The sequence below is a fragment of the Pogona vitticeps genome, chromosome 2, assembly GCF_051106095.1.
Source record: "Pogona vitticeps strain Pit_001003342236 chromosome 2, PviZW2.1, whole genome shotgun sequence".
Classification (NCBI taxonomy): Eukaryota; Metazoa; Chordata; class Lepidosauria; order Squamata; family Agamidae; genus Pogona; species Pogona vitticeps.
In genome coordinates this window covers 106692758-106711755 of record NC_135784.1, presented here as the reverse complement: position 1 = coordinate 106711755, position 18998 = coordinate 106692758, and the positions used below count along the sequence as shown (strand labels likewise).

Here is an 18998-nt window from a genome sequence, read left to right as displayed (position 1 = left end):
CTTCACAATCAGCACTCTCACCAACATCACTACCATGACAGGGTAAGGTGGTAAAAGGGGCTTCTTACCATCAAGTCCAGCTACTCCATCATGGACAGATATTATCACAACTTCTGAATATAAAGGTAAGATAGCCCATTTTTATCTTTCAAAAGAGGTAAATAATTTACCAACTTGCTTTGGTACCTACCAATGACTTTCATTGCATTTTGTTGTATTAAGCTGTTTTCAGAAGCTTCCTACTATTTACTTACCTAATTTCATATTCTGCCTTCATCCTGATCTCGAACTATGGAAATTTACAGAACAATTTAGAACAGCAGATTCAAATACAATAAAATGACAAATGTTAGAATTAAATTCAATCATATACCGTATTTTTCCATGTATAAGACTATACTTTTGTTTAAAATCTTTAGACTAAAAATTGAGGGTCTTCTTATACACAAAAGTAAGCTGAGAAGAGAACAAAAACAAGTGGAGGGAAAAGCAGGGATCAAAGCTATCCTGCAGCGCTTTGATCCCTTTCCCCCCACCCTGCCTAAGCCCCACTTAGATTTCTTAATTTTGGATTGGAAAAGTGGGGGGTGTCTTATACATGGGGGCATCTTATACACGGAAAAATATGGTAATTAAATGCAATGAACTTTTTAAAATGAATTGAAAATAGAATTAAGTTACCTTCAAATGATGAGAATCAGTACATATGCTTAGATCTTATAATCGGAGGCTCTTCTGTTGCTTTAACACTGCGGCACTCAAAACCTCTAGGCTGCAACCCCATAAATACTTACCTGGGACAAAGTCCACCGAATGCAATATGATTTACTTCTGAATAGGCATCTGTCAGATTGCAGTGGCAAGGAGTTTATGTGCTAACACATACTCTCTGTAAACGATTGCTTGAGTTGAATCAATACAAGCTGAATACTGTGGCTCACATGACTTAAGTTTCTCTAAATTTGCATGCTTTATTTGGCAGCTTTCATACCACTCTGCATAATTAGTTCTTAATTTAGTGGCGCTTACTCCTGAGTAAATAAACATACAATCAGTGGGGCCAGATTGGAAATGCATCATTTGAGCAAGTACATTTTCTTCCTTTCTTTAATTTTTTTTCAGATGAATAAAGGTTGCCTGTCTGTAATAAAATCTTCCTTATCCCCAAAAAATGTTTTGGCACAGAATCCACAGACAAATCATGCAAAGTAAAGATAGCCATAATATAATTGAATGCCAGAGTAGTACCAGGTAAATACATGTCTACTCAGAAGTAAGTATCACTTAATTTAATGGGACTTACTCGCAAATCAATGTAGCAAGGATGGTATTTCAAGACAGCAACTGAATAGGGAAGCACATAAAGAAGAGGATGGGGTTCCCACATGTTTAACTGTCAATTAGATAAAGAAATTCTAGTAGGTGTAGCTGACAAGAGACGTGCCGAAATCCTGCTTCTACACAACTGTTTAGCCAGTATGGTGGATAAAGAGTTAGATTAGGATGAAGATGTAGGTTCAAATCCCTGCATAGCCATGGAAAGAAAGTCACTGAGAGGTAGCCAAGGTAAAAATATCTCATGTACCTCCAAAACTCTATTAGAGTAGCAGCAAATAACAACGTAACTATTAAACACCAGAAAGACCGCTGTTAATGACCCATGACAATGGGTGGAGGCCTACAGAAGAGGGATTTTGACTGGGTCAGTCCTTTGTCCATCTAACATGATTATTCAGACCAGGGGGAAGTGAAACCAATGTGGAGGCTATAACAGGGGTCTCCTACCAAATCTCCTCAGACTGAAGAAGCTACTTGGATGACTAGCCAAACCTTTCAACCTAATAAGAAGGCCAGTTGCCATGACTCAACTTCCAGATAACCTCACATGGATGACTGAGAATCTTCAGGGATATAACTGTTAAAGGTGTCTTCCTAGCATCGTTTGGAACATGGCCAATGGCTACCCTAATTGTGCCAGAACCAATCACTTCATCCCTCAAAATATTGCACGCCATGCATTTGAAGATGTGGAAGCCAATCCATGAAAGTTCACCCTAGAATAAACGTTAGTTTTCAAAATGACCTCTTTTGCTGCACATCTATCAAAATACATTTTAGTGCTTCTCTAAATGGAAAAAGAAGACGATAACTATCTTTAAACTTTAAAAAGAGAACACGGTTATTATTTTGTACTGTTTTCAGACGTAACGCCCCCTCCTTCCCTTCAATTAACATCATTTTTTTTATAGGTCGCTGCAACACTTCCCCACTCGCCCAAAACTACTAAATCAACTCTACGCATGCGCAGAGTTTCAAAAGGCAAATAGTTGGTCCTTGGCAAGACCCCTGCGGTCTTTCTCCAAAGCCGCCGCTGACACGTTTCAGCCTACGGCGCATGCTCGCCGTCGTCCTCAAGAGCGGCTGCGCCGCTTTCCTGCGGCGGTCGTCCTGCGAAAGAGAGGAAAGACGGGTTCGGTTCAAAGAGAAGCCGCTTGGACTGCGCATGCTCTGCCGGGGTGACCCGGAAACAGTGGTCTGGAGGTGCTTGACACGTAGCGTCTGAGGAAGCTAAAGGTACTAAAGGGGCCGGGGGGGAGGGGTGACTCTCAGGTTTCGTGCACGCCGGCCGTCTGTGCAGGAACGGGGGTTACCTCGCCGGGAAGGCGGCCCTGAAGGTGAGCTCCCGGAGGTGGGGGAAAAGAAGACGGGAAGCTCCCGGCTCTTTAGAAACGCCTCTCCTCCTCCTCCTCCTCTGAAAGGGATCACTTCAAGCTCCTCCTTCTCGGAGGAATAGGAAAGAAAGGCGGCGGCGGCGGCGGAGGAGGAGGAGGAGGAGGAGGAGGAGGGGGTGGGTTGGGGGGGCTTTCTGTACGGGCTTCGGGGCCACCTTGCTCCCCCTTGGCTCGTCTTCTGGGGTTTCCAGGCTGGGCTGTGTCTTTGGCTTCCCTGGTTGCCCCTTCAGACTTCAGATTTCGTTGCAGTGTACAGTCTCCCGCATCATCCTCTGCTTTTGTTGAGCGGTTGTTAAAGCTCTGCTTTGTCGATCGAAGGATCTCGTCCAGGTTAGGCCAAAAAAAAAAAAAAAAAAAAAAACAAGTAGACGTTGTTGGGCGTCTACCTTCTCGCCTCTGTGATGTAGGTTTGTAGGACATGCTACAACAGTGTAAGCTGCACTAGAGGAACTACATCCATTGATTGTACGGTGGGAAGTAGTAAATCTTGCCTCTAGTAACTTAAACGTTATTGTTAAAAGTATTGACAACTTTATTTAGTCGTCTGCTTTCTTTGTCGTTGTTGATGAATATAATGAAAGAAAGCTGATTAATTACTGAATGAAACTGATTTATGTGGTGTTGTGCTGAGGAGGAACAGATAGATCATATTTTCTCTGTGCAGAGGTGGTGCCACTGTATCTCCCCAGCATCCAGAGCTTAAGCTGTTTCTTAAACTGTTTCATTTCCAATTTGTGTAAGCTGTTTTGTTGTTGTTGGGGAGGTGGCTTCGTTTTTCACTTTAGGAAGAAAGTGTTAGCTCTGTGTCAGTTTTTACTCTATGCTAATAGTACTGTGTGATTGTAATCATGAGTTCCTTATGTAATGGAGTTTTTATTTCTGTAACTGATTATAAATAAATGTGCTTTTTAATGCCAAGATTTTGTATTGTCATTGAAGGGGTGTTATATTTTGCAGTAGCACTGTAGGCTGGCATCCAGGAGATGGTGACAAACTATCACAATTGTATTTAGAATCATAATTGTGCTAAACGTTATGTCTAAAAATAACACTTATTTTTTAGGCAGGCTACAATGTCTGGGTTTGACAACTTCAATACAGATTTCTATCAAACAAGTTACAGTATTGATGACCAAACACAGCCATATGGAGGAGGAACATACAGCAAGTAAATTGCATTTCTTTTCTTTTCAGTAATCAGTATTATAAACTGTATCTGGCATAATGTTGGTTGTCTAGAAAAAAAGAATCCTTAAACATAGACCAATTTCATATGCAAGTGGTTGAAGTTTAGTAATGGATACTTATAAGCATTCTTTGAAAAAAAAATTGGATCAGGTTAAACCTAGTTTTCACTTTACTCCAATGTATAGTGATCTCTCTCTATCAGAAACTCTGCATGTGTATGCTAAAGCATGATTTACTTGCTAAAAAGTGTAGTTGCTACTACTTTATATGGTTCAAAACAGAATTCTTCAAGTATCTTAAATTGTGCAGTATGATTCTAGGGCCTGGTCCTGCATAGGTTGATCATTTTTGTGGATATGGCATTTCTTTATCTTGAAATAAGTCAAAGAGATCTTGCAATGTTTTAAGCCAGCTCTGTTTGTGTATGTCACAATGGGTGTTTGGTCACTGTATGTGTCACAGTTGTTGAAAAGCATGGTATTCAGCTGTTGATAGGAGAGGGTGCATGAAGAGTAAAGTGACTTTGACTCAGTTATTTTAAAGATCCAAAAACATGATGAAATACTCTCAGCTTCTGGTATCTGAGGTTTGACTACACTACAGTCCAAGTAATGTGTTTAGGTATACAGGTACATCTTAAAATGGTAAGCTTTTTAAAAAATGGAAAATTGTCATGTTTCTGATACTAGAAAACATTGTGTAAATCATGATCAGCAAAAGACAGTTCTAATAGGACTGACCATGCCGGTAGTTGTGATGCACTCGAAGCACTGCATTTCGAATACAACCATGGTTTTCCATGCTTGTTTCCTTTGTTCTTAAAAATATATTCCTATAACTTTTTCTAGGGAATGCTTAGATTGGGCAGAAAGCACATCAGTATTGCCTAGCATTCATCATTTGATGTATAGTAAGTGTTATTAAGCTGTCTCTGTAACTGATGTTACTTCCAGAGTGAGAGAAGTGCATTTGTAAGTGGGTAGATATGGTTAGACTTAGGAATTATAATTATTAAAAGGAGATACACAGTGGTGTCGCCCTGACAATTAACAAAATGTTACTTTCTGCAGGCAGTATGGTGGCTATGAATATTCTCAGCAAGGTGGATATGTCCCTCCTGAGATGATGGCACAACAGCAGCCTTATACTGGCCAGATTTTTCAGCCAGCACCAGCATACACTCCATCTTCACCACAGTCTTTCTATGGAAGCAGTTTTGAAGATGAACCACCCTTATTAGAAGGTTTGACTTTTATTGTCGATTTTGTTATTAGAATACTTGCATCAGCCTATAGAAGGGAAGAAATAACTGAATATCAAAAATATATGTGTAGTTACGTTTTAATGTTTTCAGTTTCTGCAGTCTTTCCTGTTTCATTCCATTTTGTTAAGTAGCCTCTTACAAACCATTCTTATAAGGACTAAAAATGAAAGGAAAAACACTGATGCAATTTTAGGAGATGTGAACAGCCATATAATGATTGATTTCTGTTTAATTTGGGTCCTGAGTAGTGCTTTTTAAGTCTTTGCACTAGTTTTTTACCACTTAACTAATATTCTGTGCCATCATTATTTGTTGTTCATTTGCTCTGCAGAGCTAGGAATTAATTTTGACCACATCTGGCAGAAGACCCTGACAGTACTGCATCCATTAAAAGAAGCAGATGGCAGCATTATGAATGAAACTGATCTGGCAGGGCCCATGGTCTTCTGCCTAGCCTTTGGTGCTACATTATTGCTGGTAAGGCGTTAGTGATACATTTGCATTCTCATCACGTTAAAAGAGAAACAGAAGAATCTGTTTCCTCTGTCTTCTGAAAATAGAATTGATGCTATTAAACAAAGATTTACTAGATTATATCTCCATGTTCAGAAATTTAGTAGTTTAATGTGTTGGTTTGTATTTCTCATATAAGAGGACGACCAGTGGATACAGTGAGGCATCCTTATGAATATTTGTTCTTTTGATTGTATTATAAACATGTCAGTATGACTCAAAGATAATAGTTTAATACTAATTTTAAATCATTTTTGGAAGTTGGTCTTACTGGAAAGTGATCCACACATCAAAGTACTCTTGATGCCAAAACCATTAGTATAACACATTTCAGGGAGTAATTGGTCCTTTACTGAATGTGAAGTCTATATGACAGGAAAGGACTAGCAAGGTTAGTTGTTCTTGCTATTTATGTTGAAAGTGGTGGCAGTTATGGTTAGAACTGCAGAGCCTATGGATCACTGAACCAAGACCTTGTCAAGAATTAGGACTGTACACAGAAAATATATTTTCTGCCTCATTCTCTTGAGTAGAAGCCACTTTGTTGCAGAGCGTCAGATTATCATGTTGTAGATTGTAGCCTGCTTCTGCAGATATTTAATAAATGCTACCACATATGTAATACAGTATACTAATCTTAAAGTGCCCCCGTAGCAGCTACTTTTTTTGCAGCAACTGTAAGCTGCTAGACGTTTCAGATGCACATCACACTTTGCTTCTATCAAGGTCAGATGTATGTTGGCAACTCCAAAAGAGATCTTCAGCTTGGTCCATTTTCTGAATCCTGAGATTGATTCCAACTGAGATCAGCAAGATGATACCTTTTTTTATGTGGAGGCAAATCTGGATTTAATTTACAGACATAGTGTTCCATGAGAGGGTGGCGCCTGCTAACATTCAAGTAGGTGTAGGAATTCTTGTTACATTGGGAATCTTTTTGAAAAGGACAGTCATCTGCACTCTTCCCTCAGCCAGTGTTTTTGTGAAGAATGTGCTCTGCTCCCACAGGCTGAAATCCAGTACTGCAAGGTTAAATGCTGTGCGAGTGATAACTGATGATGTTACATTTTAATGTAATAAAAGTTTCTAGGTTCCCTTTGGTCCAGGAGAAGCTTTTGGGGATAGCAGGACCGCAGGGGAGGTGTGATTTTCAAATATTTCACTATCAAAACGCTCTTATGCTGTGTGCTGTGGTGACTGCTCAAGTCCTCCCTACCTGGTGGATCCCAGAAGCACAAAACCTACCTGGAGTATAGTTTTTGGGGTGTTCTGCAGCCCCTCGGTCTGCTGAGCAGCCTTCAGTTAGGTGTGCCTGGCTGAAAAAAAAAATAACTTGGGAGCATCAGTCTTATCCAGAAGCCAGTAAATCAGCCATTCTCAACAAGGGCCATATGGCTCTTAGGTGGCCCCTGGCACATTTTAAGGAAGCCAGAGGATGGAAACAGTTCTTCACACATCACCTTATAAGGTTTGTTATGCGATTTATACAATCTTGTAAAGGTAAAGATTTCCCTTGACAATTTTTGTCCAGTCGTGTTCGACTCTAGGGGGCGGTGCTCATCCCCGCTTCCAAGCCATAGAGCCAGCGTTTGTCCGAAGACAATCTTCCGTAGTCACATGACCAGTGTGACTTAGACACGGAACGCTGTTACCTTCCCACCGAGGTGGTCCCTATTTATCTACTTGCATTTGCATCCTTTCAAACTGCTAGGTTGGCGGGAGCTGGGACAAGTGATGGGAGCTCACTCCGTCGCGTGGATTCGATCTTATGACTGCTGGTCTTCTGACCCTGCAGCACAGGCTTCTGCGGTTTAGCCCACAGTGCCACCACGTCCTGAGTCTGCCTATATTTCTGTCATATTGTGTTTATGGACATGATTTTAAAAAGGGTTTGAGAATGACTGTTCTAAATAACCAAGTTGAATAGTTGCTGTGGATAGCGCAACCTGTTACAGTATATGGATAGTTGGATACTGTCTCATTAACTGGTTTTCAAAACATTCTTGGAGCCACAGAAACTCAATGTGCTAGTACTACTGCTATACCCAGAAAGAGACAATAAGCAAATATTTTTGTATATGTTTCCTTTTATGTGTAGAAAAACTAGGTGGGATTAGGTGTTTTGTTTTTTCTTCCTTTTCTTATATTGGTAGAACATGGAGCCATCTGAAGCTGAATCATGGGGGATGTAGGTCAGGTAAAAAGGAATACTACTTCACACATGATCCCTGGGATTCAGTATCACAGGTTGTATTTTGAAAAAAGATATATTCATGAATATTACTGCTATCAATGGCTACTAATCAGGATATGTGTATTAACTCTAGGAGCAAGGGCAATAATCCTCCTTTACTGGGAACATGGGACAGTGCATGCAATTGCATTTACGTTTTTCTGGTGGGCTCCCCAAAGGCAATCAGTCAGCCAGTGTGGAAACAAAATACTGGACCTGATGGGCCTTTGGTCTCTTTTTACATTTTATGTCCTACCAGAAGCACTGTGACTAGAAGTGAAGAGGACAGCTCTGGCAAAGTCATTTCTTGTTCACAAAATAGATATTTTGTTCACAAAAGTGTCTTTTCCCTTTCTAACAAAGATTGGGTAAAGTACAGGACATTACCAGATTAAGCCAGAAGTGTAATCTCTTCTTCCAAGGTGACTGTGAAGTTTCAAGATGAACATGTTAAAGAGCTTAATGACTTCATACCCTCCCTTTGCACATTATTATTAACTGCACAGTTCTTTAGATCTGAGCAATTCAAGCTATAGTCCCACTTGGGATCAAGGATGCCTTTTAATTGAAAGCTTCCAACCTAATTCAGGCACATATCTTAGTCTTTTCAAAGAAGGTGAGGAGAATAAATATCTCATCCTTGTTTTTCAAATCTTTGGTGTTATAAAGTAACTTGTCTTGTTTTGATTTTATATCATTTTTGTTTTTCATCCTTTCTCACAGTAGGTCAGGACACTGTAGAGGCAAAATATGCAAAACTGCATAAAATAATACCTATTTCATGTTGCTTTTTTTCAGGCTGGCAAAATTCAGTTTGGTTATGTATATGGAATTAGTGCAATTGGATGCTTAGGAATGTTCTGCCTGCTGAATTTGATGAGTATGACTGGTGTTTCATTTGGCTGCGTTGCCAGTGTCCTTGGATACTGTCTCCTTCCTATGATAATACTTTCCAGCTTTGCTGTTGTATTTTCTCTACAGTAAGTATGACTATCAAAACTATTAAGGTTGTTGTACTGTTGTATTACAAACTGCATCTAATGGGAGGATAACCAGGGCTTGAAAAATGCACTTGTCCTTGATGAGTCACAGCAACCTCCCTCCTTGCCTCCTTACCCTCAGCCCATCACTCTCAATGATCCTGCAGTCCTCCCCTCTCTCCTCCCATTGCATAAGGAAAACAGCCCTCTTCTCACGAGAAGAGAGTTCGAGCAGCACATAGATATACAGCTATGCAGGAGAATGTAGAGTAGTCCCATGCTGGAGAATATGGTGATTATCTGCTCCCAATTTCAACCCAATGAGCACATATGCTGGGGTGGGAGTGAACTGTGGCTCCTTAAGAGGCCGGGCACTTTTGCTTTCAGTTTTATTTTTGCTGGAGACATTCAGAAGAAAAGCATTCAAAATACAAGCTTCATGACCCCACGGGCACGCAGGTATTAAAGCAACCCAAGTCTGAGGGTATATTTATTTTGCCTTTGTACATGTTACATAGAAATAAAAATGAACAAGTGCGTAGTTTAAATTTGTTAACATAAATTGCAAGGCTATAGTCCGGTCATGCTGACTGGTGAAATTTTTGACTCACTGGTGAGACATTCTAAAAGTTTTTCAAGCCCTGAGAATAACTGTTCTACATATAGATTCTCCTGATGAATGTACAAATAAGTAGAATTTTAAAAAGTAGCTAGTATTTATGATTTCTGTAATTCTCACTACCCAGTCTTACTGTATTTCAAATCCCAGTCTTTCTTACTTCCTCTCGATATAGGCATTGCAGAAAAACTAAATCTGTCTCTCTCCTCCTCCCTGCAAGCAAACCCTGTCTTGCATAAGCTGATGGAAGAAATTGTGTTAGGAAGAGGTTTGAGCCAGTGGCTAGAGTCCTGTTACTTATGCCCTTAAGTCAAAGAGCATCAATCACTTCAGTGCATTGGCACTAATTAAAAAATGTGGACTTTATTTTGTATCATGTGCCAGCCTTGTGACTTAGTGGACAACAAGAAATGGAAGTACTGACTTCTTAACTAGCATTGATTCACTGCACAATTTATGCCACTTGACTTAACGCCAGCAGGTGTAAGTAGTAGGATTCTGATATAAATCATTGGTGCATTACATTTTGAACAGTATGTTCCCAGAAATGCCTGCTTGTGTTTTAAAAATTCAACAGCTATTGTCTGCCATTTTTTTCCACAACCACCATCCATAATAGGAGACAATATTGTAAAAGACCAAGAACAGGGCTTCAAACCATTCTTCTTCCTTCCCTTTCCCCCATTTTCTTCACATGTGAGTTAAGCTCGACTTCTGTGGTCATGTTGCAGACTTTCACATTTCCTAATGTATTATATATAGAAATGCGTATCCCTTCAGAAACTATTAGATTACAACTCCTGAAATGCTTTACCATTGCCTATGATGGAAGAAGTTGGCCGAAAAAAGTTCACAATTTCTGACTGATGTATTTAAGTGTAAAATATATCTGGTAATTCACCTTTACTTCCAATTCAAATAATTAGCAATTAATTTTCCTTAGTAGATCTGCAAAATAAATAAGGAGGTAGGTTTCCGGTCCTGAGAATTTCTTTTAGGTGACAACAGAGAACCCAATGGTAAAACTGTAGTAACGCATCCCAGCCTCTCATGGTTGACTCAGCCTTCCAGCCCTCCGAGATTGGTTAATTGAGTACCCAGCTCACTGGGGAGGGACAGTGTGTAGCCTGCATAATTAATTTGTAAACTTCCCAGAAAGTGCTTTGAGCACTATGAGTTAGTGTATCAGCAGCACACTTTGCTTTATGCATTGCCTCACTAGTCTTGTGCATCTAATTCCCTGATAGAAATTATCTTGTTGAAACCAAAACATGTAGATCAGGGAGAATTGAGAAGTAAACCTGTCCAAATTTCCTTCAACATTGCAGAAACATGATTTTAAAATGAATTATTATGAGCAAATTGATTTCTGTAGTTTTTTTAAAAAATAAAATAAAAGGAGGCACCTGATTTCCCATATCTAGTACTTGGAAGATATGGTTCATGTTAGCTAATGGCCAAAATATTTTTGCGTAGCTATGCAGATGAGTAACTTGGGGGGGGCGGGAATTGTTCAAAATTAGAAACCCCTATAGACTTTTATCAGTTGAATGCCGACTCATGCAACTGGGTAATGTCTACAGTGATTTCTTAGCTTGGTGCAATTTATCTGCAAAAGCTAATGCTATTTGTGCTACACCAGCATGAGAAAGCAAGAGGATTTTGGCAGATGTCTAGAAATAGGGTGAAGTGGGTCACACATGGGCATCCAGGTTTTGCCAGGCTTCACTTCCTGCAGTTCTTATCATTGGACAGGCTGACTACAGCCAATTGTAGTTGTTGTGCAGTGCCCAGTTTTGCCCTTCTTTTGTCTAATAGTAAGAGCATGTGTTACGTCTCGTCATATGAACTGGGATCCCATTTAAACTTTTCATATGGAAAAATACTTGCAGTAGAATAAAATATTTACAGGTAGAATGTCAAAAATAAAGAGCCTATAAATAAAGAAGTTCCCAGAAAGTTAATAAAAGTAAGTATTCAAGTAAGTATTCAAAGGGTAGGGATCTGATTTGTTTGCTTAAAGATATAACGTTCCAATTGTCCACATAGTCTGGCTTCCTCTTATGTGGTTGTACATCACGTACATCTTGGATTGAGCAAGTCAGAGACAGCTAGGTGTGTTGCTCTTTCATCGTCTCCTTAGTAACACTTTCATATATTCTACAAACCAGAACAGCTAAATATTATATTACTGTAAAGAACTCACAGGACTCTTTACACATTTAATGTGATGCTAGTACTCAGCAGTGTTAATCCATTTTGTTTTTCAGGGGTATGATGGGAGTCATTCTTGCTGCTGGAATTATTGGATGGTGTAGCTTCTCAGCTTCCAAAATCTTCATTTCAGCCTTAGCAATGGAAGGGCAACAACTTCTAGTGGCATACCCCTGTGCTCTATTATATGGAGTCTTTGCTCTCATTTCTGTGTTTTGAGCTGACTGTTTTTATTATTGGACTTAAAAGGGCCAAACAGCAAGCCTTCACTTGGGACGTGGAAACTGGGACCAGAAAGCAGTGTCGGATTGCTTTTCAGCAAGAATAATGCTTGAATTGACATCTCGAGCAGCAAAAACTGTCTTGTGTTTGTTTTTATAGGACTCTTGAATACAATTTTGAACTCATCTGTAATGTCTATAGCTTTAATACAGATTCATGATTACACTGTTTAAATTGTAAATTTCTTTCCCACTTCTATAGCCTGTGAAAAAATATTATTTTGGAAACTTTTGTAGTTGAGACATTTTTATAGATAAGGAAAATTGAAACCATGAGCATCAACTTCTTTTTCCGAGCCAGCATGCAAATAGAATTCTAAACAAAGACTAGACATTTCCTCTTATTTTTAAAGCCTATTGATCTATCCACTATGGTTTTCCAGCAAATATGAGAGCTTCTCTTTACATACCTGGTTCTTAAACTATTGGCCAGAGATTAGCACACATAGCAGGTTGTCAGCAAGCATTGAAACCAATCTGCTGGAGTCATACATATTTTTTTAAAAGATCTTACATACTCATGTCACAGACATCAGCATTTAGGTTTATACAGGCAATTATAAGCCTTTTCCTTCTCTGCCCGAAAACATTAGTTAGTTTGGAATCTTTGCAAGGGATCCATGTTGGTTCCTCAACAAAGTTTCAATGCAGTGTCATTACTGGCTGATCATATTACCTGCTGTATATTATCACTTCAAGTTTTGTTAATTTTTTCTCACTTCCTGCCATCTCAACAAAAGTTACATGACTCAAGGATGTTAATATTCACATGATTTCTGTGCATCTTGCCAGGTTTATGTTCTGGTCTTCAAAGAGAACTGGGCTAAGGGAAACTTTGTCTTGCTTGTATCAAAGGGAATTCATCCAAGAAGTAATAGCTGTAGTTATTGGATCTCTGAATGTAAAATATGAGCACTATATCAGCTTCCTTCAGTTTCACAGTTACTTTGCCCATTGATCATGTCATCAGTTGGGGTGGGAGGTGTCTGTCACGTAGAATTTTTGGACTCTGAAGCACTTATTTTCCAGTGTTCAAGTAAAATGTTAATATCACACTGGTCCTGAACTATGTTCTCATCAAACATGAAGCCCTTTGCTTTAGAAGTTCTTTCTGAGTGATGAAGAAACAAAGCAGCACGCCATCACAAATACACCCTGTTCTTCTCTGCGGTTCCCACTCACTATTTCCTTATGTATTAAAAGAGAGAGAGAGAAGTTGATTGTTTCCACGAACAGGTCTGTCTGGGCAGCACTCTTGGTCCAGTCCAGCAGTGCCCTTGAAGCTCACCAGTTCTTGTGTTTATTCTACCTGTTGCCGTCTTATTGGGATAAGCTTATCCTTCTCTACGCTTTCTACCCAACAATTTGGTTTTAAAGTTCCCCATTTCTTGCCACCGTTTTACTGATAATGTAGCAAACTAGACAATAAACTACCCCCAAAATTTGTCCTATATTTAACTTCAAAGTTTACAGTACCTATTTCAATACTTGTTTACAGTAAATGGTCCTAAAGGCTTGCCAGGCACATAATTATTGTGTTTAAATATTTCATGTATGTATTTTGTAAATAATTCCATCATGTATAAATCTGAGTTTCTTTGTTTTGCTGACAAACTGAGAATAAATTAAACGGTAGTTTACAAAAAAAAAAAAAGTTTGATTCAGGAAACAGCTTTGACATAAGTTATCAGTATTGCAGGTTACTTTAAAATACAGAAATTAAATTTCTCTAATATTGTTTAAAATGTTTAATTTGATTCTTAATATTTGTTCCCAAAATTGTCAGACTTTGAATAGCTGGGATAATCATCATTGTCTTTTCAGTGATCAAATACTGTATTTAAATGATGACATAAGAATTATGGAGTACTGATGATACATGCAGCAGTTTAACATGGCTGACAAGAACTAAAAAATGGCAGAATCCTGACCAGAATGGCAAGCAGGAAATACTTTACATGAAAAGCCTGACTGTCACAGAAAAAGTCATATTTTATCCTTGCGCTAGGATGTTACGGAACAAAGTGTCTAATACGATTTCCTAATTAGCAGCTTTTGAATAGAGACCCATGTTATTTTGTTTCAGCATCTATTGTAAAAATAAAAAGTGTGGTGCTTTAAAGATGTAACAGATTTATTTCAGTATGACCTTTTGTGAATTGCAGCCTATTTCCTCAAACACAGAGGGTAAGAGTTAAGGCCCAGATTTGTACATGCAGTCTGTGTGAACCTGTGCCCCAATTATATGCCCTTGTGTTTGAGGAATCGAGTTCTAATCCATAAATTTCACACTGAAGTAAATCTGAATCGTTAAAGTATCACACCTCATTGTTTGTTATACATCATCTCGCAATGTTTTCATGTAGAGATATTAAGTACCTTATGAAGCAGTATAGACAAACCAATGTAATTCAACATATTTTTTGCCAACAGATGTTCAATTCTCCTTTCCCCCCCCCCTCCCTTTGCTGCTGGACAGTGTGGTTACATGTAGCCTGAAGTTATTGGCTAAATTCTTTAATAAATATCTTGCAAAAAGGGCAGATTCATAGCTTCAAGTTTTTGCACATTAAATTTTTAGCAGTTTTCCTCTAGAATGTGTATTAGTTTTCTGCCAGCACCAGAAAGTAGAACTCTTGACAACTTTTGCAGAAATCTGTGCCCTTGTTTATACAACGTCTATGCTTCTAAAGTGGGGGACCAAAACTCGGAGGTTTATATCCAGTCTTCCTATTCAGGGAGCATCTGGAAACAAATCTAATGTTTGCTTCTTCTCAGCTTTAAAAAATAAGTGCAATGTTTAGTCTAACCTACCCCCTGTCCGTTTAATTGAGCTTATATAGACGTTGACTTAACAAAATCCATTGATTCAATGAGTTTGTTCTAATGAGGGTTCATAATTAGATTTATTCCTAAATGTTGGGATTGCAATCCTGAATATTTTATTCTATAGGCCACATAGATCAGTAAGTCACTGATAGCTGTTGCTGCAACTGACCTAGATCAGCAACGAATAGCTTCCGTGTCTCTACTTTCATATCTTTCCTACCTGTGATTTAGACATTAGAATTCCTCCGTGATTTTGATTCTAAAACTAGTTAATGTATTTATAAAACAGACAATACTAAGGACTTTGATCTTGGAGCAAACTGCTGAAGATTGTCCTTAATGAACTGCCTGAGTGGCAGAGATTCAGCGGGATATGTTAGAATTGAAGCCCAACACACCTGGGAGACACTGGATCAAGGAAAGCTGCAGTACCCAACAGAGCAGTAAGGCAGTTCATTTTGACTGAATTAGGGAACAGAATGTCAAGGCAAGGTGGTGCCCTGTACCTACAGCACAATTTAAAAGAACCCAAGAGAACATTTCTCTCTCTGTGGACTGAAGGCAGTGCAGGTCAAGGTCTGTGGAAGTGGATGTGGGTGGTATAAATCATGGTTCCTTGGAGCCTCTCCACCAATACTTATCCCACCTAACAGGAAGGCTGAGCTAAGCTGCAGCAGCTGTCATATTGAAGGATATTTCATAGTTCCCGTGCATAACATCGAATCGGAATAATCTGTGCCAGAATTAGAGTGAGCAGGGGTCCAGTTGGGCAATGCTTGGAAACTATCCATGTGATCTACTGAATTCTATCCATAGCAATACAACATTTAATGCTTACAATACATAATACTCTACAGTATTTCAGTAAATGTTGTATATGCATCATGCAAGATATATCAATAGCCATAAGTAAGTTCCATAACTTACAGGTTTCTCAGAACCATTCTTCAAGGTAATCTGTTACACAAGAATGTGTAAGATTTTCTTATTAATTTAAACATTTTCCTTATCCTAAGTTTGAGGTTTTTCAATGTCCCTTCAATCTGAATGGCAGCAGTCCTGTATCCACCCACTGTCCTAGGCATTTTTGTTGCTTAGTCATTAAATCGTGTCTGACTCTTCATGATCCCATGGACCACAGTATGCCAGGCCCTCCTGCCATCCACTGCCTCCCGGAGTTGGGTCAAATTCATGTTGGTAGGGGGATATACAGTTAACCAAGCATATATAGAATGGTGCTGATATTTGTGTTTTACAATAACCTATACCCTAAATACAATCACAAGAGGCATATTTTAACTTGAAAATTGGCTTTCCTTTAAAAAAAAAAAAGCATTGCATTGGGATTTTCACAGTATATCTGCCCCAGTGTACAAAGTTCATACTCTGTTTTAATGGGAGAACATTATCTGCTCATGGATCACCATGTCCTATTTGTATAACTAAATTAAAATGATTACTTTTTCAAATGAGTCCTAATGATATTCCACTCCGTTCTAATAAATATGAAAGCTCAATTTTTTTTCCTCAACACATCTGTTCTAATCCTGGGATATTGTACTTTTGTGAGATATGCTAATCAGCTCTGCTTTACTTTAAATTTGGAGCTTTACAAAAATAATAATTAGCTATTAATTTTACTGCTAACTTTCATGGTGACTCGGTGTTATGAGCAAAATTAAAAATTATATCCATACCACTTTTTGCAATTAGAAATGCTGATACATAGAAAAGAAATGTGCCACCACTGATATCTGAATGAGTTTTTCCCCCTCCTAAAGTTATTCTTGTTTACATTCCAGTGTGTTTTTACAAAGTTAAAAAAAAAAGGGGGGGGAGGTTTCAAGCTCAATTCAGCTTTGAAATTAATACTTTGATATAGTTACCTTAGCATTAATCAAGTAATTTGCATTAGGTTAAAGTTTCCCCCAAGCCCTACAGACTGGGGGACTACAATGTCCATCATGTCTCATCCTTGCCATTCTTTCTTGAGCTAATGGGAGGTTGTAATCCAAAAAATTTGAAAACTCCAGATTGGGGAAGCTGTACTAAATAAATGCTGTTAAGAACTTTTGGCAATTTTGGCCCCTAAATTTGTTTTGTGTATAGTTTTGCATTTGTGTGTATGATTAAGTGATTGGGACTGATTGACAATTATACAAAGAATGTGTGCTAGGAGTGACAGCTATGAAGCTGAGAATTCTAAAAGAATATTTGTGAATGGAACTGTAAGCTGAACAGTTTGTGTGGCTGGAAAGCTTCTGTTTGGTTTATAAGGGCTCCCGCTCACAAGTTTCGATAGCACCACAAGGCTTAGTACAGTACAGGGGTTTAGGGATGGATGTCATCTCGGCCATGGCACAGACTGTGACACTCTGTGACACCGCAGAGCCCACCAAGGACCATGCTAATCCATGACCTAGGCAACATAATATGTGTCGAAGAAGCATGATTCTCTGCACAAAGCAGGTGCAGATTCTTACACGGACATACCTTGCCAATGGCACAATCCTATTTAAATATTTTTTTCCAACTGGCATCTGAAAATTAATCCCACTAGGCTGAGAGAGAGGGATAAAAGGAAAGCAAATGACTTTCAGTCCTCCTCAGAAAACCACTCCCTTTGCTTCTCCCCTGCAACCACCCAGCAGCCATTCTAACAGCCTGTAGAAGAAGGGAGGGGTTAAAACCAGACTCAAGCCCATAATAATGATGTGAACCAGTACAGTGCAATGGTTGGTAGGGGTGGCTCATGGGCTGAGTGGGAGACACTCCAGCATAGCTATCAGTCATAGGATAGCTATGTTGGCTAGAGCACTAGACTGGTACATGGGAGATCTAGAACTAGATCCAAGTTCTAATCCCCATCAAGCCATGAAAACTCACTTGGTAATTCTAGCCCATTCTCTCAGTTACAATAAAACTTAATAGCACCTGGCTACCTTTTCACCATCCCTTTTCCACCTCTCAACAAACCTTTGCCTCTGTTCACTTCCCTATACTATATTATGAGAAAACAGGATCCCTTCCCCAACTATCAGAAGAGTTGGGGGGTGCATTTTGAAAGTAACTCTGTTGCTCAGTACTTTGTGCCAGCAGAACATTGTTGCAATTACCAATTTACCCTGTCTGCTAAAGCAGTGGTCCCAACCTTTTTGACACCGTGGACCGTTTGGGGGGGAACCCCCCACATCACACGCATGCGCAAAGGAGCAGTGCTCACACAGGCACTTACGTGCATGCACGAAGGGGCGGGAGTGCTCGTGTGGCAGGCGCACACACACGCATGTGCAAAGGGGCTGTGCAGGTGGGTGTGGGGGGGCAGAGGATCTATCTCTGCAGCCCGGTCCAACAAAGGCCACAGATTGGCACCGGGCCGTAGACTGGGGGTTGGGGACCCCTGTGCTAAAGTAACACATTGTCGTAACAACATTGTCCTTTCTCCTTCCTAGGGTAACCATTGGAAAAATACATGAGAACATTCACCAGTTCCCTCAAGTGGCACAAAATACTGTAAACACAGATACACGTACAAGCAAACAATTCATTGGCACTTCTCAGATGTCTTGCACTACAAACCCACCCACACACACATACACATAATCCAACTGGATGTGGGATGGAATTTGTAGTCTACCATGTGAAGTGCCAGGATGGCTGAAATGCTATAAACAAGCATTCTTACAATATGAATTTAGTGGACGTAAATGAGCTGCCATAGAATTGTGGACTGTTTGAGAAGGAGCACCTGTCCAAAGTGATTCTGATCAATGCTAAGTGTTCTAACTACTAAGGGAGAGAATATGAAAGCAAGGTGTGCCAGGGGAGTCTGGAGGCATGGGCTGTGCTTAGGGGTCATTGGGAAACCAAAATGGGAGACAGAGGTTGTGTGTGGTGTTTGCATTTCTTTCCTGTGCTGTGTTTTATTTTTAACTTCCAAGCTTCAGTACAAACCAACCTCTTCTAAAATGCTTTTTTTTCTTACTAACCTGGGTCTCTCAAACTTGTGTTGCTTCCCTCTTCAAGGAAGTGTGTGTATGCTTTCTTCCTTGCAGCTGCTGCGGTCGCGAACTTCCTTCCACTTCCCGAAATCTAAAAGAAATGGGCCTCTTTAATGTTTTCTGCAGATCCTGGTGCCTCCCTTA

The 18998-nt window shown here is 39.5% G+C and overlaps 1 protein-coding gene across 3 annotated transcripts; it reads left to right on the top strand.

Annotated features, from left to right (window-relative positions):
* The first annotated feature begins 2428 nt into the window (after window positions 1-2428).
* YIPF5 (Yip1 domain family member 5) lies at window positions 2429-14567 on the top strand. Of its 3 annotated transcripts, none has more exons than XM_020806375.3 (6): window positions 2429-2574; window positions 3796-3900; window positions 4991-5163; window positions 5516-5661; window positions 8729-8910; window positions 11800-14567. In XM_020806375.3, the coding sequence occupies exons 2-6, from the start codon at window positions 3806-3808 to the stop codon at window positions 11960-11962; spliced, it is 759 nt and encodes a 252-aa protein (XP_020662034.1). In that variant the 5' UTR covers window positions 2429-2574; window positions 3796-3805; the 3' UTR covers window positions 11963-14567. The 3 variants fall into 3 exon arrangements, with proteins under 3 accessions (XP_020662034.1, XP_020662025.1, XP_020662040.1); XM_020806366.3 differs by having other exon boundaries at window positions 2504-2675; XM_020806381.3 differs by lacking the exon at window positions 2429-2574 and adding an exon at window positions 2850-3062.
* Window positions 14568-18998: the final 4431 nt, after the last annotated feature.

What these genes read in the sequence shown, in the direction of transcription:
- YIPF5 (XM_020806375.3), top strand. Translation starts at nt 3,806, where the DNA reads ATGTCTGGGTTTGACAACTTCAATACAGATTTCTATCAAACAAGTTAC. An exon ending in GGAGGAGGAACATACAGCAA is followed by an intron (nt 3,901 to 4,990) that starts GTAAATTGCATT and finishes TACTTTCTGCAG; the next exon opens with GCAGTATGGTGGCTATGAAT. An exon ending in GCTGTTGTATTTTCTCTACA is followed by an intron (nt 8,911 to 11,799) that starts GTAAGTATGACT and finishes TTTGTTTTTCAG; the next exon opens with GGGTATGATGGGAGTCATTC.